The sequence below is a fragment of the Salmo salar genome, chromosome ssa16 (genome assembly GCF_905237065.1).
Source record: "Salmo salar chromosome ssa16, Ssal_v3.1, whole genome shotgun sequence".
Taxonomy (NCBI): domain Eukaryota; kingdom Metazoa; phylum Chordata; class Actinopteri; order Salmoniformes; family Salmonidae; genus Salmo; species Salmo salar.
The window spans coordinates 59,672,830-59,698,488 of record NC_059457.1 but is presented as its reverse complement, the minus strand read 5'-3'; the positions used below and the strand labels follow the sequence as shown (position 1 = coordinate 59,698,488).

General features: G+C 46.9%; 1 protein-coding gene across 1 annotated transcript in view; it reads right to left on the bottom strand.

Annotated features, from left to right (window-relative positions):
* Nucleotides 1-217: 217 nt before the first annotated feature.
* tmem45a (transmembrane protein 45a) overlaps nucleotides 218-25,659 on the bottom strand; it is a 56,682-nt gene continuing 31,240 nt past the window's right edge. Inside the window, exons 3-6 of the mRNA XM_045697529.1 lie at nucleotides 20,936-21,148; nucleotides 20,328-20,512; nucleotides 3,520-3,662; nucleotides 218-548 (exon numbers count right to left, since the gene is read on the bottom strand). Of these exons, the coding sequence (XP_045553485.1) occupies nucleotides 452-548; nucleotides 3,520-3,662; nucleotides 20,328-20,512; nucleotides 20,936-21,148 (638 nt within the window). The 3' untranslated portion in view covers nucleotides 218-451. The remainder of the gene's footprint in view (nucleotides 549-3,519; nucleotides 3,663-20,327; nucleotides 20,513-20,935; nucleotides 21,149-25,659) is intronic.

Sequence of the window (25,659 nt, the reverse complement as noted above, 5' to 3'; positions counted from 1 at the left end):
TGCTGTTTCGACTCTCTCTCTCTAACGCACCTGCTGTCTCTTAACTCTGAATGATCAGCTATGAAACTCCAACTGACATTTACTCCTGAGGTGCTGACCTGTTGAACCCTCTACAACCACTGTGATTATTATTATCTGACCCTGCTTGTCATCTATGAACATTTGAACATCTTGGCCATGTTCTGTTATAATCTCCACCCGTCACAGCCAGAAGAGGACTGACCACCCCTCAGAGCCTGGTTCCTCTCTAGGTTTCTTCCTAGGTTCCTGCCTTTCTAGGGAGTTTATCCTAGCCACCGTGCTTCTACACCTGCATTGCTTGCTGTTTGGGGTTTTAGGCTGAGTTTCTGTATAGCACTTTGAGACATCGGCTGATGTAAAAAGGGCTTTATAAATAAATTTGATTGATTGATTGATTGACTGCTAAACAAACAGGAAGTTGTTGTTGTCCTTATAGGGTCTCGTCCTCTGACTCCTGCTGTCTCTCTCTGGGTTTCAGCAGTCCCATCTCCATTGGGGGGGTTCTCTTCAATCTGGATCGTACCACACTGCAGAGGGGATGATGAACATACCGTAGAATTAGATTTACCAGATTACAAACTCAATGGAGAATCTCTTTATTGAAAGTGCTTTTTAGTCCATAACTAGGCTTAAAGGTCCTGAACAGTCATTCTGATTCCCATGTAAAATAGCCTTTTGACTAAAATATCACCCATATCAAAAATGCTCAAAAGTACTTTCTCTCTCACGGCTAACTACTAGGAAATTTGAAAAGACATAATGAGTGGGCAGAGAGCTTACTGTAAACTCGCATTGACTGACAGCTTTTTGAAACTTGGATGCAGTGAGCAATTTGCAGTCAAATCATCTCAAGAAAATTTGGTGATACACAAAGCAACTCAAACAACATTGAAATTCCATCAATTATATACAGTTGAAGTCGGAAGTTTACATACACCTTATCCAAATACATTTGAACTAAGATTTTCACAATTTCTGACATTTAATCCTAGTAAAAATTCAATTTCTTAGGTCAGTTAGGATCATCACTTTATTGTAACAATGTGAAGTGTCAGAATAATAGTAGAGAGAATGATTTATTTCAGCTTTTATTTCTTTCATCACATTCCCAGTGGGTCAGAATTTCACATACACTCAATTAGTATTTGGTAGCATTGCCTTTAAATTGTTTAATTTGGGTCAAACGTTTCGGATAGCATTCCACAAACTTCCCACAATAAATTGGGTGAATTTTGGATCATTCCTCCTGACAGAGCTGGTGTCACTGAGTCAGGTTTGTAGGCCTCCTTGCTCGTACACGCTTTTTCAGTTCTGCCCACACATTTTCTATGGGATTGAGGTCAGGGCTTTGTGATGGCCACTCCAATCCCTTGACTTTGTTGTCCTGAAGCCATTTTGCCACAACTTTGGAAGACCCATTTGCGACCAAGCTTTAACTTCCTGTCTGATGTCTTGTGATGTTGCTTCAATATATCCCTCTAATTTTCCTGCCTTATGATGCCATCTATTTTGTGCACCAATCCCTCCTGCAGCAAAGCACCCCCACAACATGATGCTGCCACCCCCGTGCTTCACGGTTGGGATGGTGTCCTTCGGCTTGCAAGCCTCCCCCTTTTCCTCCAAACATAACAATGGTCATTATGGCCAAACAGTTATATTTTTGTTTCATCAGACCAGAGGACATTTCTCCAAAAAGTATGATCTTTCTCCCCATGTGCAGTTGCAAACCATTGTCTGGCTTTTTATGGCGGTTTTGGAGCAGTTGCTTCTTCCTTGCTGAGTGGCCTTTCAGGTTATGTCGATATAGGACTCGTTTTGCTGTGGATATAGATACTTTTGTACCTGTTTCCTCCAGCATCTTCACAAGGTCCTTTGCTGATGTTCTGGGATTGATTTGCACTTTTCGCACCAAAGTACGTTCATCTCTAAGAGACAGAACGCGTCTCCTTCCTGAGCGGTATGATGGCTGCGTGGTCCCATGGTGCTTATACTTGCGTACTATTGTTTGTACAGATGAATGTGGTACCTTCAGGCATTTGGAAATTGCTCCAAAGGATGAACCAGACTTGTGGAGGTCTACAATTCTTTTTCTGAGGTCTTGGCTGATTTCTTTTGATTTTCCCATGATGTCAAGCAAAGAAGAACTGAGTTTGAAGGTAGGCCTTGAAATACATCCACAGGTACACCTCCAATTGACTCAAATGATGTCAATTAGCCTATCAGAAGCTTCTAAAGCCATGACATCATTTTCTGGAATTTTCCAAGCTGTTTAAAGGCACAGTCAACTTAGTGTATGTAAACTTCTGACTTACTGGAATTGTGATACAGTGAATTATAAGTGAAATAATCTGTCTGTAAACAATTGTTGGAAAAATGACTTGTGTCAAGCACAAAGTAGATGTCCTAACCGACTTGCCAAAACTATAGTTTGTTATCAAGAAATTTGTGGAGTGGTTGAAAAATGAGTTTTAATGACTCCAATCTAAGTGTATGTAAACTTCCGACTTCAACTGTATATAATATTTATATTTTTTGTATGCATCTCCCGTTTGGCATGTCTGTTGTGATGCGGTTCACCGCAGCACTGACGGATGTGTTGACATGACAACTGAGTTTTAAATGACCCCTAAACTCTTTTGTTTTATGTTGGCTGAAGACCTAGCTAGCCAGTAACTAGCTAGCCAATAACTAGCTAACACCAGACAGATGAAGACCTAGCTAGCCAGTAACTAGCTAACACCAGACATAAAGACCTAGCTAGCCAGTAACTAGCTAGCCAGTAACTAGCTAACACTAGACACAGATAAAAGGTGACAAATAAAAGTATCTTTGCCATAGATGAATAGGGTCAACTTTTAATTATATTTGCTGACACACTACAGTAAAAATTTGGCACCAGTAGAGTAGCTATCTAGCTATATAAACCACGCCCCTCTGCAAATACGCCTTCTCCGATGTTGGTTACAAGGAGGTACTTATTTAAATTAGGTAAGAGAATATCATGTTACCATTGGTGTATTAAAATGAGAGTTAATCTCTTTAATAATCTCTTTAATAATCCCGCCTCCTGAATCCAAGCATTGGACATGGGATCAAACTTGATCAATGTAGAAGCAACACGTTCATATTTTAGCCATCATACTCTGATCTGGTATAATGCAAATATCATCACATTTCATGAAAAACATGATTTTGACTGTTCATGACCTTTAATCTGTCCGGGAAACTGCCCCCAAATCAACTAGACTCTGGTGATGATGATGAAGGAATGGAATGCTGATGTACCTCATTGTGACTGTAAATATGTAGGAGGTGTTAACCCATAAGACCCCAGGGTAAGTGTTGTCTCATTGGCTGATGGTTGCAGTACAGCACCAATACAGTGAGCAGGCTGAAGGCTATATGCCAGCACAAACATTCTAAATTAACCAATAAGAACATAGGACATGCTACATTAACCAATAAGAACACAGGACAGGAGTGGAAAGGGTGTCTCACCAGCTGATGGTGCAGTACAGCACTGACACAATAAGCAGGCTGAAGACCAGGTGCCAGCAGTAACACATAGTGATAAACATCATGTTGTTATGGTCCTTCTGGTCCCACTCTGCACCGCTGGGGGAATACAGGACAAAGCCAATCTGGAGGGGGGCAGAGATAAGAGAGGGTTAGAGGATGGAAACTGTTCCAGGGTTTATTATGCTGTAATAGGCTCAACTAGATGGATACAAGCCCCTGCTATGGACGAAAACTGGAAAATCAGTCTGGAAAGTATGTATAAAGTATGTATACAGTATACAGAAGCTAATGTGGCATGATTAATTTATTTCCTGAATTTGGCTCTAGCATTTGAACCGTTTTGGATGTAAACTATTATGAGCCCATTCCTGAAAGCTAAGACTCTCTGGAATGCGGCTGTGTCTTCAGTTCCCCTCTATGATGATCACAGGCTGTAAGGTCTGTCGTCAGGAATGGACCAAGGCTGGTCAGGACGTGACACAGGCTGCGTTAGAATATAGTTGAATAGCCTTGTCATAGCCCTTCTAAGGATAGCCATTACACTCCCTATTTAATGTTGCTCTTGTGACTGACTGGGTTCAAACCAGGTCTCCTGCGTGTCACAACACTGTGTTAGCCCACTTAGCTAAAGCCCATAGGGATGAGTTCGGGAAGCTAACACAAGTCTTCAAGTCTACAGCAACGTTACTCATCAAAAGAGTGTGGTTCATCGAATCACCTCAGTTACATTTTACCCCCCTTTGACCTCATAATCAGAGATCAGGGCACCGATATAACTGACTTGGCTTACTGCACAACAACAACACTTTCTGTGGCAACCAGAAGCAGAAGGATCCATGCATGTGATGAGCAACCTTGCCTGAGACCTGAAGACATATTCGTTTGACTGATGGGGTTCTAACCAATGTTCCCTCTAAGTTCCCCCGGGACTGCAGGAGAAATATCCGCTCGCACGGAGAAGCACGAGATTGAACTTCACTCAACTTTCTAGAGTTTTCCCCCTTAGTTAACACATATCAACGTGTCCCTTTACTGTGGCAATTGTTATGGAATCAATACAATATTAGCCACTTTCAATGCAACATACCGAAACAAAACTAACTATGCAAGAGATGTTGTTGTTGGCGGAATGCATCGGAGTAGGATTCCATTGCATTGACAGTCACGACTCAGGCCCGTACTCTACACAGACCGGTGCGGCATAACCGATCAGAGCTGCAGTAGGCCTATATGCAAATCGACCATTGCCATATATGGCTCTGTGCCATTCATTGTGAACTGGACTGTGTTTACAGCATGAGTGGTCATGAGTAGATGTGCTTGTTTTGAGGTCAAAGCCAGAGCTGCATGTAGCCGTGTGTGTACATTTGTTCATATCCTTTGCTAGTTAGTGAGTTATTAGCCCAGTTATTGATAATTTGAAGTACTTCCTACAAGAGCACAAAACGTGCACATTTCTAGCCACCTTTGAAAAGCTAGTGAGGTAAAGAGCTTTTTTTGTCTTAAAACCTGTTGGGGATAGGGGGCAGTATTGACACGGCTGGATGGGGGGGGGCACATGGGTAGTTTGGCTAGGCCTAGGAAGAGCCGTAAGCCAGCTACCTGTGATTACAGGGAGGTGCGTATGAGGTGGAGGGCGCCATGTTATGCTGAGGTACGCACCATCTCGCCTATACGGACGCACAGGCCAGTCCGCCCTGTACCAGCGCCCCGCATATGCCAGGGGAAAGTGGGCATCGAGCCAGCAGGGGTGATGCCAACCCTGCGCTTAAGACCGCCAGTGCGCCTCTACGGTCCGGTGTTTCTCGTTACACGCACTAGCCTTGAGGTGCGTGTCTCGGGGCTGGCACGTCCAGTACCAGCCCCACGCACAAGGCTTCTAGTGCGTCAGTCCAGCCCCGCCAGTAAAGAGTCGCCAGAGCTGTCCGTCAGTCAAGAGTCGCCAGAGCTGCCCGTCAGTCAAGAGTCGCCAGAGCTGCCCGTCAGTCAAGAGTCGCCAGAGCTGCCCGTCAGTCAAGAGTCGCCAGAGCTGCCCGTCAGTCAAGAGTCGCCAGAGCTGCCCGTCAGTCAGGAGCCGCCAGAGCCGCCGTCAGTCAGGAGCTGCCAGAGCCACCCACTAGTCAGGAGCTGCCAGAGTGGCCAGTCTGCCCGGAGATGCCAGAGTGGCCCGACTGCCCGGAGCTGCCAGAGTGGCCCGCCGGCCAGGATCAGCCCGAGTGGCCCGCCTGTCCTCCGGCCCAGCCCGAGTGGCCCGCCTGTCCTCCGGCCCAGCCCGAGTGGCCCGCCTGCCCTCCGGCCCAGCCCGAGTGGCCCGCCTGTCCTCCGGCCCAGCCCGAGTGGCCCGCCTGTCCTCCGGCCCAGAACGAGTGGCCCGCCTGTCCTCCGGCCCAGCCCGAGTGGCCCGCCTGTCCTCCGGCCCAGCCCGAGTGGCCCGCATGTCTTCCGACCCAGCCCGAGTGGCCCGCATGTCTTCCGGCCCAGCAAGAGTGGTCCGTCTGCCAGGGTCAGCCCGAGTGGCCCGTCTGCCCGGCGCAGCTATCGGCGCCACAGAAGTGGGCGACGCCGAAGGTGGAGCGAGGTCCACGTCCTGCACCTGAGCCACCTCCAGGATAGGTGGGTTGGGGAGGGAGGGTGTAGCACAGTGCCGTCGGTGACGGCAGCCACCCTCCCTTCCCTCCCTTATTGTATAGGGGTTATTGTTTATTGGTTTTGTTGAGGTATTGGGGATTTTTGTTTGTGTTTTCTTTTTTTTTAGGTGCATTCCGGGGTCTGCACCTTGAGGGGTGGTACTGTCACGTCCTGACCAGCAGAGGGAGGTATTGTATCAGTTGTGGTCAGGATGTGGCAGGTTGTTTGTATGTTAAGGGCTTGTGTTGGGGATGGGACTCCCAATTGAAGGCAGGTGTGTTGAGTTGCCTTTGATTGGGAGTCCTATATAGAAGGGTGTGTTTTTCTTTGGGATTGTGGGTAGTTGTTTTTGCACTGCGTTTGTATAGCCTGTAAAACTGTTGCTGTCTTGCTTATTGTTTTTCACCGTGGATGCTTTACTCTTTTTTTTAAATTAAACTATGAGTATCCACATTCCCGCTGCGCCTTGGTCCATTCGTGAAGACAGCTGTTACACCCTGATTGTCTGCGAGTGGATTACAAACCCAAATGCAAACATGGAAAACGTGGGGGAATCAGACAAAGACTTAAAAAATTAAAGAACAAACTTCCCTTACTGTACCTTGCTGATTAATGCCAGGTCACTGAGGGGGAAAGCGGATGAGCTGTCAGCGAATCTGATCTTCCAACACGAATATCGGGAGGCCTGTTTACTGGTATTTACTGAGACTTGGCTGGATGACACAGTCCCGGACAGAGAAGTGGAGCCGGCCGGCTTCACTCTGGTCAGAGCGGACCGTGATCTGACAGTCACAGGGAAACTTCACGGCGGGGCGTCTGCCTGCTGGTCAGGGACCAGTGGTGTAAATGGATCTTCACGGCGGGGGCGTCTGCCTGCTGGTCAGGGACCAGTGGTGTAAATGGATCTTCACGGCGGGGGCGTCTGCCTGCTGGTCAGGGACCAGTGGTGTAAATGGATCCTCACGGCGGGGCGTCTGCCTGCTGGTCAGGGACCAGTGGTGTAAATGGATCTTCACGGCGGGGGCGTCTGCCTGCTTGTCAGGGACCAGTGGTGTAAATGGATCCTCACGGCGGGGCGTCTGCCTGCTGGTCAGGGACCAGTGGTGTAAATGGATCTTCACGGCGGGGGCGTCTGCCTGCTTGTCAGGCACCAGTGGTGTAAATGGATCTTCACGGCGGGGCGTCTGCCTGCTGGTCAGGGACCAGTGGTGTAAATGGATCTTCACGGCGGGGGCGTCTGCCTGCTTGTCAGGGACCAGTGGTGTAAATGGATCCTCACGGCGGGGCGTCTGCCTGCTTGTCAGGGACCAGTGGTGTAAATGGATCTTCACGGCGGGGCGTCTGCCTGCTTGTCAGGGACCAGTGGTGTAAATGGATCCTGGTAAGAGAGAGACTCTGTACCCCCGACATTGAACTGCTGTCTGTGTCACTGCGACCTCACTATCTGCCCCGCGAGTTCCCCCAATTGTTTGTTACCGTTGTGTACATTCAACCGAAAGCTAATATAACAAAGGCATCAGAGATTATTTATCATCTGTCACCGAAACTGGAATCCATCCCCCCCGACGCACCCAAATGTATTTTAGGGGATTTTAACAACTGTACCTTGCACAAAGTCATGCGCACATACCACCAGTATGTGAAATGTCACAGTAGGAAAAATAGGACTCTTGATTTGTGCTATGGGACAATACCAAATGATTTCTCTGCCACCACCAGACCTCCCCTGGGGACATCAGACCACAATGTGGTCTACCTCAGGCCAACCTACTGTCGACTCCTGGAGAGGGAGAAACCCACAGTTAAAACTGTCCAGATCTGGAATGACAACAGTATCACCTGTCTCCAGGGGTGTTTTGACTGTACTATGTGGGAGGTATTTGGTCTCCAGGGGTGTTTTGACTGTACTATGTGGGAGGTATTTGGTCTCCAGGTGTGTTTTGACTGTACTGTGTGGGAGGTATTTGGTCTCCAGGGGTGTTTTGACTGTACTATGTGGGAGGTATTTGGTCTCCAGGGGTGTTTTGACTGTACTGTGTGGGAGGTATTTGGTCTCCAGGGGTGTTTTGACTGTACTATGTGGGAGGTATTTGGTCTCCAGGGGTGTTTTGACTGTACCATGTGGGAGGTATTTGGTGTTTTGACTGTACTATGTGGGAGGTATTTGGTCTCCAGGGGTGTTTTGACTGTACTATGTGGGAGGTATTTGGTCTCCAGGGGTGTTTTGACTGTACTATGTGGGATGTATTTGGTCTCCAGGGGTGTTTTGACTCTACTATGTGGGAGGTATTTGGTGTTTTGACTGTACTATGTGGGAGGTATTTGGTGTTTTGACTGTACTATGTGGGAGGTATTTGGTCTCCAGGGGTGTTTTGACTGTACTATGTGGGAGGTATCTGGTCTCCAGGGGTGTTTTGACTGTACTGTGAAGGGAGGTATTTGAGGACAGCAGCTCTGATCTTGATGAACTCACAGATGTTGTTTCAGACTATGTAAACTTCTGTGTTGAGTCAGTTGTGCCAACTAAAACCTGTAAAATCTTCCCTAACAATAAGCCTTGGGTATCAAAACATCTAAAATTACTACATAATAGGGAGAAGGCAGTTTATGCTGAGGGTGATAGACAGGCTTTAAGAGATGGACAACGTGAGATCAGTTTATGCTGAGGGTGATAGACAGGCTATAAGAGATGGACAACGTAAGATCAGTTTATGCTGAGGGTGATAGACAGCCTTTAAGAGATGGACACCGTGAGATCAGTTTATGCTGAGGCTGATAGACAGGCTATAAGAGATGTACAACGTGAGATCAAAAGACAGATACTGGTGGACAAGGAGGCAGACAAGCAAAGGGTGGAGAGGACCCTCTCCTCAGGAAACGCAAGGGTGGAGAGGACCCTCTCCTCAGGAAACGCAAGGGTGGAGAGGACCCTCTCCTCAGGAAACGCAAGGGTGGAGAGAACCCTCTCCTCAGGAAACGCAAGGGTGGAGAGGACCCTCTCCTCAGGAAACGCAAGGGTGGAGAGGAGCCTCTTCTCAGGAAACGCAAGGGTGGCCTGGCAAGGGATTAAATCCATGGCTAGTGCCCCCCACATAGGCAGGGGGAAAAAGTGTGTTGACCTTGGGGGATATGAGGGCCAGAACATGGCTAGTGCCCCCCACATAGGCAGGGGGAAAAAGTGTGTTGACCTTGGGGGATATGAGGGCCAGAACATGGCTAGTGCCCCCCACATAGGCAGGGGAAAAACCAGTGCTGACCTTGGGGGATATGAGGGTCAGAACATGGCTAGTGCCCCCCACATAGCCAGGGGAAAAACCAGTGCTGACCTTGGGGGATATGAGGGCCAGAACATGGCTAGTGCCCCCCACATAGGCAGGGGAAAAACCAGTGCTGACCTTGGGGGATATGAGGGCCAGAACATGGCTAGTGCCCCCCACATAGGCAGGGGGAAAAACTGTGTTGACCTTGGGGGATATGAGGGCCAGGACATGGCTAATGCCCCCCACATAGGCAGGGGAAAAACCAGTGCTGACCTTGGGGGATATGAGGGCCAGAACATGGCTAGTGCCCCCCACATAGGCAGGGGAAAAACCAGTGCTGACCTTGGGGGATATGAGGGCCACAACATGGCTAGTGCCCCCCACATAGGCAGGGGAAAACCAGTGCTGACCTTGGGGGATATGAGGGCCAGAACATGGCTAGTGCCCCCCACATAGGCAGGGGAAAAAACTGTGTTGACCTTGGGGGATATGAGGGCCAGAACATGGCTAGTGCCCCCCACATAGGCAGGGGAAAAAACTGTGTTGACCTTGGGGGATATGAGGGCCAGGACATGGCTAATGAACTGAATATTTTCTTCTCAAGATTTGAATCAGACGACTTTGTGTCAGAGGTAAAACAAATGGAAGCATCATTACAAATGTTTGAGAGAGTTGTTGTTAAACAGGCTGATGTTGTGAAGTTGTTCAGGGGGTGTAATGCACACAGGCCCAGACAAAATAAGTGGACATGTGTTAAAGCACTGTGCTGAACAATTGGCTGGTGTTTTTATAGACATTTTCCAATCCTCACTCGACCAGCAACACGTGCCAGTATGTGGAAAAACTCAATAATTATACCAATTCCTAAAGCATCTAATCCCTCTGTGCTGAATGACTACCGTCGTATTCTCAGCTTCACCCAGAAGCTTCTCGACCCATTTCAGTTTGCCTATCAGCCTAGCAGAGGAGTTGATGATGCCGTTCTTACCCTCCTCAACATGGTCTACAGACATCTAGAGGGTGTACTCTCTTCAACATGGTCTACAGACATCTAGAGGGTGTACTCTCCTCAACATGGTCTATAGACATCTAGAGGGTGTACCCTCCTCAACATGGTCTACAGACATCTAGAGGGTGCAATCTCCTCAACATGGCAACATGGTCTATAGACATCTAGAGGGTGTACTCTCCTCAACATGGTCTATAGACATCTAGAGGGTGTACCCTCCTCAACATGGTCTATAGACATCTAGAGGGTGTACTCTCCTCAACATGGTCTACAGACATCTAGAGGGTGTACCCTCCTCAACATGGCAACATGGTCTATAGACATCTAGAGGGTGTTCTCTCCTCAACATGGTCTATAGACATCTAGAGGGTGTACCCTCCTCAACATGGTCTATAGACATCTAGAGGGTGTACCCTCCTCAACATGGTCTACAGACATCTAGAGGGTGTACCCTCCTCAACATGGCAACATGGTCTATAGACATCTAGAGGGTGTCCTCTCCTCAACATGGCAACATGGTCTATAGACATCTAGAGGGTGTACTCTCCTCAACATGGTCTACAGACATCTAGAGGGTGTCCTCTCCTCAACATGGCAACATGGTCTATAGACATCTAGAGGGTGTACTCTCCTCAACATGGTCTACAGACATCTAGAGGATGTACCCTCCTCAACATGGCAACATGGTCTATAGACATCTAGAGGGTGTCCTCTCCTCAACATGGCAACATGGTCTATAGACATCTAGAGGGTGTACCCTCCTCAACATGGTCTATAGACATCTAGAGGGTGTACCCTCCTCAACATGGCAACATGGTCTATAGACATCTAGAGGGTGTACTCTCCTCAACATGGTCTATAGACATCTAGAGGGTGTTCTCTCCTCAACATGGTCTATAGACATCTAGAGGGTGTTCTCTCCTCAACATGGCAACATGGTCTATAGACATCTAGAGGGTGTACTCTCCTCAACATGGTCTATAGACATCTAGAGGGTGTACCCTCCTCAACATGGTCTATAGACATCTAGAGGGTGTACCCTCCTCAACATGGTCTATAGATATCTAGAGGGTGTACTCTCCTCAACATGGTCTATAGACATCTAGAGGGTGTTCTCTCCTCAACATGGCAACATGGTCTATAGACATCTAGAGGGTGTACTCTCCTCAACATGGCAACATGGTCTACAGACATCTAGAGGGTGTACTCTCCTCAACATGGCAACATGGTCTACAGACATCTAGAAGGAGCCAAATCCCATGTTAGGGTTCTGTTTGTTGACTTTTCTTCTGCCTTCAACACAATCCAGCCCTACATTCTGGCACAGAGACTCATTCGGGACTTCTCCTTAGATGGAGGGCTGGTTTTGTAGCTGTTGGACTTCCTGAGCCAACGCTCACAGCGAGTTAAAATAGGTCCCCACGTGTCGGACATACGCAATACCAACACAGGCTCTCCTCAGGGATGTGTTTTGTCTCCACTCCACCACCAACACAGGCTCTCCTCAGGGATGTGTTTTGTCTCCACTCCACCACCAACACAGGCTCTCCTCAGGGATGTGTTTTGTCTCCACTCCACCACCAACACAGGCTCTCCTCAGGGATGTGTTTTGTCTCCACTCCACCACCAACACAGGCTCTCCTCAGGGATGTGTTTTGTCCCCACTCCAACACCACCACAGGCTCTCCTCAGGGATGTGTTTTGTCTCCACTCCTGTACATCTTCTACACTAATAGTTGTACTAGTTCCCATCCTGACAGACACCTTGTTAAGTTCGCTGATGACCCCGCCTTGATCAGCCTGTTGCATGATGACGAGGAACATCATGGCCCGGTCCTAGATGACTTGGTAGAGCGGTGTGACCAATCACACTTGGTCCTCAATACCAACAAGACCAAAGAGATGTGAATAGGCTTCAGGAAGTGTACAACACCTACCTCTGCAACATCTATCAGAGGTCAGAATACAGAGATTGTAGAGGAATAAAAATACCTGGGTGTCCTCTTGGACAATAAGCTTCAGAGGAGTAAATGTACAGACCTGATCTACAAAAAGAGCCAACAGAGACTGTACTTTCTCAAAAAGCTGGGATCTTTTAATGTAGACTGGACTATACTGACTCTGTTTTACAAATCTTTCATTGAGAGGATTTTAACTTTTTGTATTGTTTGTTGGTTTGGCAATTCCACTGTCTGCCAGAGAAATATGCTGAGAAGGATTATCACCACAGCAAGCAAGGTACTTGGAGTCCAACAGACAGGCCTGGATGAGATCTTTAAGGTCAGGGCCCTCCCCAAGGTACTTGGAGTCAAACAGACATGCCTGGATGAGATCTTTAAGGTCAGGGCCCTCCCCAAGGTTCTTGGAGTCAAACAGACAGGCCTGGATGAGATCTTTAAGGTCAGGGCCCTCCCCAAGGTTCTTGGAGTCAAACAGACATGCCTGGATGAGATCTTTAAGGTCAGGGCCCTCCCCAAGGTTCTTGGAGTCCAACAGACAGGCCTGGATGAGATCTTTAAGGTCAGGGCCCTCCCCAAGGTTCTTGGAGTCAAACAGACAGGCCTGGATGAGATCTTTAAGGTCAGGGCCCTCCCCAAGGTTCTTGGAGTCAAACAGACAGGCCTGGATGAGATCTTTAAGGTCAGGGCCCTCCCCAAGGTTCTTGGAGTCAAACAGACAGGCCTGGATGAGATCTTTAAGGTCAAGGCCCTCCGTAAGGCTCACAAAATCATTTTAGACCCAAGCCACCCCCTGTACCCGGACTTTGAACTACTCCCCTCTGGGTGCAGGTATAGGGCACCCCTCAGCAGGAAAAACACAACTAGACAATAATTTGTGCCAGGTGTGATATCCCTCCTAAATAGCTCAGGCTAATGTTCCTATCGACCCAGTAAGGCCAGCAGGCTAATGTTCCTATCCACCCAGTAAGGCCAGCAGGCTAATGTTCCTATCCACCCAGTAAGGCCAGCAGGCTAATGTTCCCATCCACCCAGTAAGGCCAGCAGGCTAATGTTCCTATCCACCCAGTAAGGCCAGCAGGCTAATGTTCCTATCCACCCAGTAAGGCCAGCAGGCTAATGTTCCTATAGACCCAGTAAGGCCTGCAGGCTAATGTTCCTATCCACCCAGTAAGGCCAGCAGGCTAATGTTCCTATCCACCCAGTAAGGCCAGCAGGCTAATGTTCCTATCCACCCAGTAAGGCCAGCAGGCTAATGTTCCTATCCACCCAGTAAGGCCAGCAGGCTAATGTTCCTATCCACCCAGTAAGGCCAGCAGGCTAATGTTCCTATCCACCCAGTAAGGCCAGCAGGCTAATGTTCCTATAGACCCAGTAAGGCCAGCAGGCTAATGTTCCTATCCACCCAGTAAGGCCAGCAGGCTAATGTTCCTATAGACCCAGTAAGGCCAGCAGGCTAATGTTCCTATCCACCCAGTAAGGCCAGCGGGCTAATGTTCCTATCCACCCAGTAAGGCCAGCAGGCTAATGTTCCTATAGACCCAGTAAGGCCAGCAGGCTAATGTTCCTATCCACCCAGTAAGGCCAGCAGGCTAATGTTCCTATCCACCCAGTAAGGCCAGCAGGCTAATGTTCCTATGGACCCAGTAAGGCCAGCAGGCTAATGTTCCTATCCACCCAGTAAGGCCAGCAGGCTAATGTTCCTATCCACCCAGTAAGGCCAGCAGGCTAATGTTCCTATAGACCCAGTAAGGCCTGCAGGCTAATGTTCCTATCCACCCAGTAAGGCCAGCAGGCTAATGTTCCTATCCACCCAGTAAGGCCAGCAGGCTAATGTTCCTATCCACCCAGTAAGGCCAGCAGGCTAATGTTCCTATCCACCCAGTAAGGCCAGCAGGCTAATGTTCCTATCCACCCAGTAAGGCCAGCAGGCTAATGTCCCTATCCACCCAGTAAGGCCAGCAGGCTAATGTTCCTATCCACCCAGTAAGGCCAGCAGGCTAATGTTCCTATCCACCCAGTAAGGTCCAGCAGGCTAATGTTCCTATCCACCCAGTAAGGCCAGCAGGCTTTTAAATTATTTATTTTTAATGTTTAATTGGTAACCCCCCATGGGGAAAATAAAGTCAGTACGTAAGTAAGTAACAGTGGTTCTAACTCAGGTCTCCTGTGTGCCAATCCCCAAGTCCAGAACAGACTATGGGAGGCGCGTAGCACTACATAGAGCCATGACTACATGGAACTCTATTCCACATCTGGTAATTGATGCAGCAGTAGAATCAGATTTTAAAAAAACTGATAAAAATACACCTTATGGAACAACGGGGACTGTGAAGAGACACACACACACAGACACATGCATACGCATATATTGTAGTGTTGTATGGTGGTATTATACATGTTGTATTGTAGATATGTAGTGGTGTAATAATGTTATATGATGTACTGTTTTATATTTTGTTTTATGTGTGATGTAAGTGCTTTAATATGTTTGGACCCCAGGAAGAGTAGCTGCTGCCTTGACAGGAACTAATGGGGATCCATAATAAACCCCAGGAAGAGTAGCTGCTGCCTTGGCAGGAACTAATAGGGATCCATAATAAACCCCAGGAAGAGTAGCTGCTGCCTTGGCAGGAACTAATGGGGATCCATAATAAACCCCAGGTAGAGTAGCTGCTGCCTTGGCAGGAACTAATGGGGATCCATAATAAACCCCAGGAAGAGTAGCTGCTGCCTTGGCAGGAACTAATGGGGATCCATAATAAACCCCAGGAAGAGTAGCTGCTGCCTTGGCAGGAACTAATGGGGATCCATAATAAACCCCAGGAAGAGTAGCTGCTGCCTTGGCAGGAACTAATGGGGATCCATAATAAACCCCAGGAAGAGTAGCTGCTGCCTTGGCAGGAACTAATGGGGATCCATAATAAACCCCAGGTAGAGTAGCTGCTGCCTTGGCAGGAACTAATGGGGATCCATAATAAACCCCAGGAAGAGTAGCTGCTGCCTTGGCAGGAACTAATGGGGATCCATAATAAACCCCAGGTAGAGTAGCTGCTGCCTTGGCAGGAACTAATGGGGATCCATAATAAACCCCAGGAAGAGTAGCTGCTGCCTTGGCAGGAACTAATGGGGATCCATAATAAACCCCAGGAAGAGTATCTGCTGCCTTGGCAGGAACTAATGGGGATCCATAATAAACCCCAGGTAGAGTAGCTGCTGCCTTGGCAGGAACTAATGTGGATCCATAATAAACCCCAGGAAGAGTAGCTGCTGCCTTGGCAGGAACTAATGGGGATCCATAATAAACCCCAGGAAGAGTAGCTGCTGCCTTGGCAGGAACTAATGGGGATCCATAATGAACCCCAGGAAGAGTAGCTGCTGCCTTGGCAGGAACTAATGGGGATCCATAATAAATCCAAATCACCATTTAGTGGAAGCAGGCCTATCTACCTACAGTGCCTTGCAAAAGTATTCATCCTCCTTGGCGTTTTTCCTATTTTGTTGCATTACAACCTGTAATTTAAATAGATTTTTATTTGGATTTCATGTAATGAACATACACAAAATATTCCAAATTGGTGAAGTGAAATAAAAAAATTACTTGTTTCAAACAATTCGATAAAATAAAAAATGGAAAAGTGGTGCGTGCCTATGTATTCACCCCCTTTTCCATGAAGCCCCTAAATAAGATCTGGTGCAACCAATTACCTTCAGTCACATAATTAGTTAAATAAAGTCCACCTGTGTGCAATCTAAGTGTCACATGATCTCAGTATATATACACCTGTTCTGAAAGGCCCCAGAGTCTGCAACACCACTAAGCAAGGGGCACCACCAAGCAAGTGGCATCATGAAGACCAAGGTGCTCTCCAAACAGGCCAGACAAAGTTGTGGAGAAGTACAGATCAGGGTTGGGTTATAAAAAAATATCCGAAACATTCAACATCCCACGGAGCACCATTAAATCCGTTATAAAAAAATGGGAAGAATATGGCACCACAACAAATCTGCCAAGAAGGCCGCCCACCAAAACTCACAGACCAGGCAAGGTGGGCATTAATCAGAGAGGCAACAAAGAGACCAAAGATAACCCTGAAGGAGCTGCAAAGCTCCACAGGGAGATTGGAGTTTCTGTCCATAAGACCACTTTAAGCCGTACACTCCACAGAGCTGGGCTTTACGGAAGAGTGGCCAGAAAAAAGCCATTGCTTAAAGAAAAAAAATAAGCAAACCCATTTGGTGTTTGCCAAAAGGCTTGTGGGAGACACCCCAAACATATGGAAGAAGGAACTCTGGTCAGATGAGACTAAAATTGAGCTTTTTGGCCACCAAGGAAAACGCTATGTCTGGCACAAACCCAACACCTCTCGTCACCCTGAGAACACCATCCCCACAGTGAAGCATGGTGGTGGCAGCATCATGCGGTGGGGATGTTTTTCATGGGCAGGGACTGGGAAACTGGTCAGAATTGAAGGAATGATAGATGGCGCTAAATACAGGGAAATTCTTGAGGGAAAACCTGTTTCAGTCTTCCAGAGATTTGAGACAGACGGAGGTTCACCTTCCAGCAGGACAATGACCCTAAGCATACTGCTAAAGCAGCACTTGAGTGGTTTAAGGGGAAACATTTAAATGTCTTGGAATGGCCTAGTCCAAGCCCAGACCTCAATCCAATTGAGAATCTGTGGTATGACTTAAAGATTGCTGTACACCAGCGGAACCCATCCAACTTGAAGGAGCTGGAGCAGTTTTGCCTTGAAAAATGGGCAAAAATCCCAGTGGCTACATGTGCCAAGCTTATAGAGACATACCCCAAGAGACTTGCCGCTGTAATTGCTGCAAAAGGTGGCTCTACAAAGTATTGACAAATATTTTGCCACTTCAAAGCTGTAGACATGTTATGTAAATGATACAAACCCCCCAAAAATACATTTTAATTCCAGGTTGTAAGGCAACAAAATAGGAAAAATGCCAAGGGTGGTGAATACTTTCGCAAGCCACTGTAGGGTTAGTGGAAGTAACCTTATCTTCCCAGGTTGAGTGGAAGTAACCCTATCTACCCAGGTTGAGTGGAAGTAGGCCTCTCTACCCAGGTTGAGTGGAAGTAGGCCTATCTACCCAGGTTGAGTGGAAGTAGGCCTATCTACCCAGGTTGAGTGGAAGTAGGCCTATCTACCCAGGTTGGTTGAGTGGAAGTAGGCCTATCTACCCAGGTTGGTTGAGTGGAAGTAGGCCTATCTACCCAGGTTGGTTGAGTGGAAGTAGGCCCATCTACCCAGGTTGGTTGAGTGGAAGTAGGCCTATCTACCAAGGTTGGTTGAGTGGAAGTAGGCCTATCTACCAAGGTTGGTTGAGTGGAAGTAGGCCTATCTACCCAGGTTGGTTGAGTGGAAGTAACCCTATCTACCCAGGTTGGTTGAGTGGAAGTACATTTACATTTATTTTTTATTTTTTTACATTTTAGTCATTTAGCAGACGCTCTTATCCAGAGCGACTTACAGTAGTGAATGCATTCTTTTCATTTCATGTATTTATTGTTTTTGTACTGGCCCCCCGTGGGAATTGAATCTGTCTCCGCACCACGTGCTCTCACCACTGGTGTCCCCCAGGGCTCTGTTCTTGGCCCACTCCTATTCTCGCTATACACCAAGTCACTTGGCTCTGTCATATCCTCACATGGTCTCTCATATCATTGCTATGCAGATGACACACAATTAATCTTCTCCTTTCCCCCTTCTGACAACCAGGTGGCGAATCGCATCTCTGCATGTCTGGCAGACATATCAGTGTGGATGACGGATCACCACCTCAAGCTGAACCTCGGCAAGACGGAGCTGCTCTTCCTCCCGGGGAAGGACTGCCCGTTCCATGATCTCGCCATCACGGTTGACAACTCCCTTGTGTCCTCCTCCCAGAGTGCTAAGAGCCTTGGCGTGACCCTGGACAACACCCTGTCGTTCTCCACCAACATCAAGGCGGTGACCCGATCCTGTAGGTTCATGCTCTACAACATTCGCAGAGTACGACCCTGCCTCACACAGGAAGCGGCGCAGGTCCTAATCCAGGCACTTGTCATCTCCCGTCTGGATTACTGCAACTCGCTGTTGGCTGGGCTCCCTGCCTGTGCCATTAAACCCCTACAACTCATCCAGAACGCCGCAGCCCGTCTGGTGTTCAACCTTCCCAAGTTCTCTCACGTCACCCCACTCCTCCGCTCTCTCCACTGGCTTCCAGTCAAAGCTCGCATCCGCTACAAGACCATGGTGCTTGCCTACGGAGCTGTGAGGGGAACGGCACCTCCGTACCTTCAGGCTCTGATCAGGCCCTACACCCAAACAAGGGCACTCCGTTCATCCACCTCTGGCCTGCTCGCCTCCCTACCTCTGAGGAAGCACAGTTCCCGCTCAGCCCAGTCAAAACTGTTCGCTGCTCTGGCACCCCAATGGTGGAACAAGCTCCCTCACGACGCCAGGACAGCGGAGTCAATCACCACCTTCCGGAGACACCTGAAACCCCACCTCTTCAAGGAATACCTGGGATAGGATAAAGTAATCCTTCTAACCCCCCCCTTAAAAGATTTAGATGCACTATTGTAAAGTGGTTGTTCCACTGGATATTATAGGTGAATGCACCAATTTGTAAGTCGCTCTGGATAAGAGCGTCTGCTAAATGACTAAAATGTAAAAAAAAAAAAATGTAAATGTAATTGAACCCACAACCCTGGCGTTGCACACACCATGCTGGCGTTGCAAACACCATGCTCTACCAACTGAGCCACAGGGAAGGCCGGGTAGGCTTATCTACCCAGGTTGTGTGGAAGTACAGTAGACTTATCTACCCAGGTTGTGTGGAAGTACAGTAGGCATATTTACCCAGGTTGAGTGGAACTAGGCGTATCTACCCATGTTTAGTGTTAATAGGCCTAGCTACCTAGGTTGAGTAGAAGTACAGTAGGCCTATCTACCCAGGTTTAGTAGAAGTGCAGTAGGCCTATCTACCCAGGTTGAGTGGAAGTGCAGTAGGCCTATCTACCCAGGTTTAGTTGGAAGTACAGTAGGTCTATCTACCCAGGTTTAGTAGAAGTACAGTAGGCCTATCTACCCAGGTTTAGTTGGAAGTACAGTAGGCCTATCTACCCAGGTTTAGTGGAAGTACAGTAGTAGGCCTATCTACCCAGGTTTAGTTGGAAGTACAGTAGGCCTATCTACCCAGGTTTAGTTGGAAGTACAGTAGTAGGCCTATCTACCCAGGTTTAGTTGGAAGTACAGTAGGCCTATCTACCCAGGTTTAGTGGAAGTACAGTAGGTCTATCTACCCAGGTTGAGTGGAAGTACAGTAGGTCTATCTACCCAGGTTTAGTGGAAGTGCAGTAGATCTATCTACCCAGGTTGAGTGGAAGTACAGTAGGCCTATCTACCCAGGTTGAGTGGAAGTAGACTTATCTACCATGATTTAGTGTTCAGGAGATCAATTTGTGCTCTACTAAATAGACATTGGAATCGTGTATCCCCACAACATATACAGTACAGTGTCCATAACCTGAAGGGGAGATGAGATAATGTTAGCTGTGACTTAGGGACTTTAACATGAGAACGCTGTTATAAGGTGTTTGATTAGAGCTAGTCCTCTACTTCAACTCTGTAACAAATACATACACACACACACACACACACACACACACACACACACACACACACACACACACACACACACACACACACACACACACACACACACACACACACACACACACACACACACACACACACACACACACACACACACGAGAGAGAGAGAGAAAAAGTCTGTGCATCCCAAATGGCACCCTGTTCCTTGTATATCTAGCTCCCTAACCCCCCCCCCGGTCTAAATAAGGCACTATAAAGAGAACAGAATGTCACTAGAGAGACAGACGATAACTCGATGACCGACCTGCCAGAACCAGCTCCCCTGCAGGATGGTGAGTGATGCTCTCAGAAGCTCCAGCAGAATGTTCCCTCTGTGGAACACCTCCAGAAAGGACACCATGGCCTCTCCAAACACACAGAACAGCAGCAGCTGGTGAACATGGACATCTAGCATGGCTCTGCCGTGGAGGTGGTACAGGAACAAGAACCCTGGGAAACACAGAATAATCATCAGTAGTGTGATGGAGCGCCGGTCCACGGCACTACAGCCCCATTGACTTAAATATCAAATCAAATCAAATGTATTTATATAGCCCTTCTTACATCAGCTGATATCTCAAAGTGCTGTACAGAAACCCAGCCTAAAACCCCCAAACAGCAAGCAATGCAGGTGTAGAAGCACGGTGGCTAGGAAAAACTCCCTAGAAAGGCAGGAACCTAGGAAGAAACCTAGAGAGGAACCAGGCTATGAGGGGTGGCCAGTCCTCTTCTGGCTGTGCCGGGTGGAGATGTTCATTCCAGTGGTGAACCCATTTTCTATGGCTGTAACACTGCATGTGAGCTAGCTAACTAATTACCAAAGCCTATTACCTCAGGACATCTCCATCTCCCCTGCCTGCCCAGACCTATTACCTTCTATGAAGAAGGCGATGGCCAACATTAGTCTGTCGAGGGCCAGTGGAGCAGCGTCGGTGGTGTGTACAATCAGAGACATGGCTCCAGCCAAGCAAAAGAAGAGATACATGGTGGAGTGCTGCCAGTTATGGAGTCTGTCCCAGTGATGCTCGCTGTAGTCATACAGGTGCAGCCGTGGCCCGTCTGATACAAACTGCTCCGCCAGCATCCCTGAAAAAAAAAACAGAACGGCAGGATTCTCTTAAACGTCCCAGAGAAAAGATTCTTGGTCTTTTAGAAATGTCTAATTTATGGCAGAGGGAAACTTCTGATCATAGTCTCCCTCTGCTATAAATGACCGTCAGCAGTCCAGCAACAAAACATCCTAAAACTCCCAGTTTGTCTGATCGTCCCCAGTCTGTTGTTTTAATTACAGACAGTACCAGCTAGTATATGGTGAATTTTCAAAACTCTTAGTACAAAGCTCCAAACTGGTAACACTCATAAAGCAGCCAGACAGCACATTCAAAACCTTTCATTGTGCATTCATTTTGTTTGTAGATATCTTTCACCACACAACCATTGATCCAAAATCTTTACTGTGAAACATTGGTTTAATCACCAAAACACAAAATAATGATATCTTCTCAATGTACAGTGAGGGGAAAAAAGTATTTGATCCCCTGCTGATTTTGTACGTTTGCCCACTGACAAAGAAAGGATCAGTCTATAATTTTAATGGGAGGTTTATTTGAACAGTGAGAGACAGAATAACAACAAAAACATCCAGAAAAACGCATGTCAAAAATGTTATAAATTGATTTGCATTTTAATTTATTTCCGCTCATGAAACATGGGACCAACACTTTACATGTTGCGCTTATATTTTTGTTCAGTATATATACAGTGCCTTCGGAAAGTATTCAGACCCTTTTCTATGAGACTCGAAATTGAGCTCAGGTGCATCCTGCAATTGTCCGTAGAGCTCCGAGACAGGATTGTGTCGAGGCACAGATCTGGGGAAGGGTACCAAAAAAAGTCTGCAGCATTGAAGGTCCCCAAGAACACATTGGCCTCCATCATTCTTAAATGGAAGAAGTTTGGAATCACCAAGACTCTTCCTAGAGCTGGCCGACCGGCTAAACTGAGCAATCAGAGGAGAAGGGCCTCGGTCAGGCAGGTGACCAAGAACCCGGTGGTCACTCTGACAGAGCTCTAGAGTTCCTCTGTGGAGATGGGAGAACCTTCCAGAAGGACAACCGTCTCTACAGCACTCCACTAATCAGACCTTTATGGTAGAGTTGTCAGACAGAAGCCACTCCTCAGTAGAAGGCACATGACATCCCACTTGGAGTTAGCCAAAAGGAACCTAAGGTACTCTGACCATGAGAAACAAGTTTCTCTGATCTGATGAAACCAAGATTTGGTTTGGCCTGAATGCCAAGCTGGAGGAAACCTGGCACCATCCCTACGGTGAAGCATGGTGGTGGCAGCATCATGCTGTGGGGATGTTTTTCAGCAGCAGGGACTGGGAGACTAGTCAGGATTAGTGATGCAGCAATATGACATTTTTGGCCGATACCGATATTGTAACGCGGGTCGTATAAAGGGGACCAAGGCGCAGCGTGTATAGTGCTCATATTTACTTTTAATGAATAACACTTTAACAAAAACAACAAAACGACCGACAACAGTTCCGTCAGGTGACATACACTAAACAGAAAACAACTACCCACAAAAACCCAGGAAGAAAAACTCCTACTTAAATATGATCTCTAATCAGAGGCAACGAGGATCAGCTGCCTCCAATTAGAGATCAACCCAAACAATCCCAACATAGAAATAGAAAAACTAGAACTTAAACATAGAAATAGAAAAACATAGAACAACCCAAAAACACCCTCTGTCACGCCCTGACCTACTCTACTATAGAAAATGACATCTTACTAGGATCAGGACGTGACAGATATCCAATATTTTCCTTGCGAATAAACCTGATACCGATAACCAATATAAACATTTTTACGGCCTTTTAAGCATTCGAGTACAGTTAAATAGTTAACACACACACATGGATGCAGCGGTCTAAGGCACTGCATCTCAGTGCAAGAGGCGTCACTACAGTCCCTGGTTCGAATCCAGGCTGTATCACATCCGGCCGTGATTGGGAGTCCCATAGGGTGGCGCTCAATTGCCCCAGCGTCGTCTGGGTTTGGCCGGGGTAGGCCATCATTGTAAATAAGAATTTGTTCTTACTGATTTCTATGGAACACCGTTTGGGTCTTTGCGTGTCAAAAAAGATACTACTTAACGCGATTTGACGTGTCAATTAAGCTTGTTGACCAATCAGGCCCTGAATATGACTGCACGTAACATAATAATTGAACGCGTTCATACATTTTTTACGTAGTTATTACACGATTACTCGTATTTCATACGTCATAACGATTCATCAGTGTATGCTATGATGCTGGTAAAGTTGTGTCGTGCACCTACAGTGGTGGTCATAAAGAAAAGCTAGCTAGCTCATGGATGCAAACAATGTTCTTCCCCAAAATCATAGCAAAACAACAATCTGTTTCAGTAGCTATAGTTAGCTAGCTAACTATATAGCTAGGTGTCATCATCTAAAATAACCCTCATTTATAAGACAGTTCTTATTTGATTAATGGTGGTCGGACCATCTATGTGAAGCTAGCCACAATAAGGATGAGCCACAACAGTGGACTTTGCGGTTACCCTTCAAAATAAAAGTATGACATAATTCTGTTATTTGTATTCATTTGCGTCACTGTGACATACTTCTATATTGAAGGCAAACCGCAAATTCCACTATTGTGCCTAATCCTTATTGTGTCTAGCTTCACAACACATAACCCGGTCTGGTCGAGCGTCACTAGCCAGGTGAAGCTAGCTGGCCGCTTATAACGTTAACGTTGGGCAACAGGGTTAAGTAGCTGGCTAGCTATTTATTTTCATGAACTGAAGTTCAATTTCAATAGGCGAACAACAAGCGGCAACCAAGCTAATACTTACAAGGATTCCTAAATCATTGCTAAGAATAATGAAAATGACTGCAGTTTGAGCTACAGGTCATTTTTTTCAGGCTGGTTGTATTGGTGCTAGCTAGGTACCAAGCTAAAGTTAGCTACCCCAGAAGTTGCGGTCGAACAAATAATGCTTTATTACCAATGCGGTATTGAAAACACATCGTTTGTGGCCGGTGTTTGCTTGTTTTGTCCAGCTCTGACAGTGCTACTGTATCTGTTTTGACACGCAAAGACTCAAATGGCGTTCCATAGTTAGTCTTGAAGCTGATAGCAGTGACGGTATTACTGTGTAACTCCGGTAGGGCAACATCTGAAAAATAGCGCACTTGGTGTACCGGTGCTCGACCAGTTGGCGAAAGCCAACATCACCCACGACAGAGAACGGTTGATTGTCAAAGGCAATGAATCCCATTATCTTGACTTTAATGGATTTCGCCTTTGAATTGTGTTGCTGAAAATGTCTTACTCTTTCAAATGACTGCTCGACTTGTTGATCCACACACAGATCCACACAGCAGACATTTTGGGCTAGTTTAGGAACACTGTGTTGCACGTGTAGCGCAAAATTTTCCGTGTCGTCATTACGTCATGTACCTACGTTATATAGGTAAGCACGTCAGCTTTGACATCGGTTTAGCATATCGGTGTTAAACTAGACATCGGCCGATACCGATTTTGGCATTTTTAGCTAATATCGGCTGATTCCGATATGTTCACCGATATATTGTGGATCGAGGGAAAGATGAAGGGAGAAAGTACAGAGAGATCCTTGATGAAAACCTGCTCCAGAGCCCTCAGGACCTCAGACTGGGGCGAAGTTTCACCTTCCAACAGGACAACGACCCTAAGCACACAGCCAAGAGAACGCAGGAGTGGCTTCGGGACAAGTCTCTGAATGTCCTTGAGTGGCCCAGCCAGAGCCCGGACTTGAACCCGATCGAACATCTCTGGAGAGACCTGAAAATAGCTGTGCAGCAACGCTCCCCATCCAACCTGACAGAGCTTGTGAAGATCTGCAGAGAAGAATGGGAGAAACTCCCCAAATACAGGTGTGCCAAGCTTGTAGTGTCATACCCAAGAAGACTCGAGGCTGTAATCCCTGCCAACGGTGCTTCAACAAAGTACTGAGTAAAGGGTCTGAATACTTATGTAAATGTAATATTTCAGGTTTTTTTTTTGCAAAAATGTCTAAAACCCAGTTTTTGTTGTGTGTAGATTGTTTTTTCTCTCATCAATGTAATCCATTTTAGAATAAAGCTGTAACTTAACGAAATGTGGAAAAAGTCAAGGGGTCTGAATACTTTCCGAATGCACCGTATATATAAAAAACATTTTATTTTTATAAAGAAATGTATTCACACAAGTAGTGCACTGGGCCTTTACTAGTCCTGTATTACAGTAGTGCACTGGGCCTTTACTAGTCCTGTATTACAGTAGTGCACTGGGCCTTTACTAGTCCTGTATTACAGTAGTGTACTGGGTCTTTACTAGTCCTGTATTACAGTAGTGCACTGGGCCTTTACTAGTCCTGTATTACAGTAGTGCACTGGGCCTTTACTAGTCCTGTATTACAGTAGTGCACTGGGCCTTTACTAGTCCTGTATTACAGTAGTGTACTGGGTCTTTACTAGTCCTGTATTACAGTAGTGTACTGGGCCTTTACTAGTCCTGTATTACAGTAGTGTACTGGGC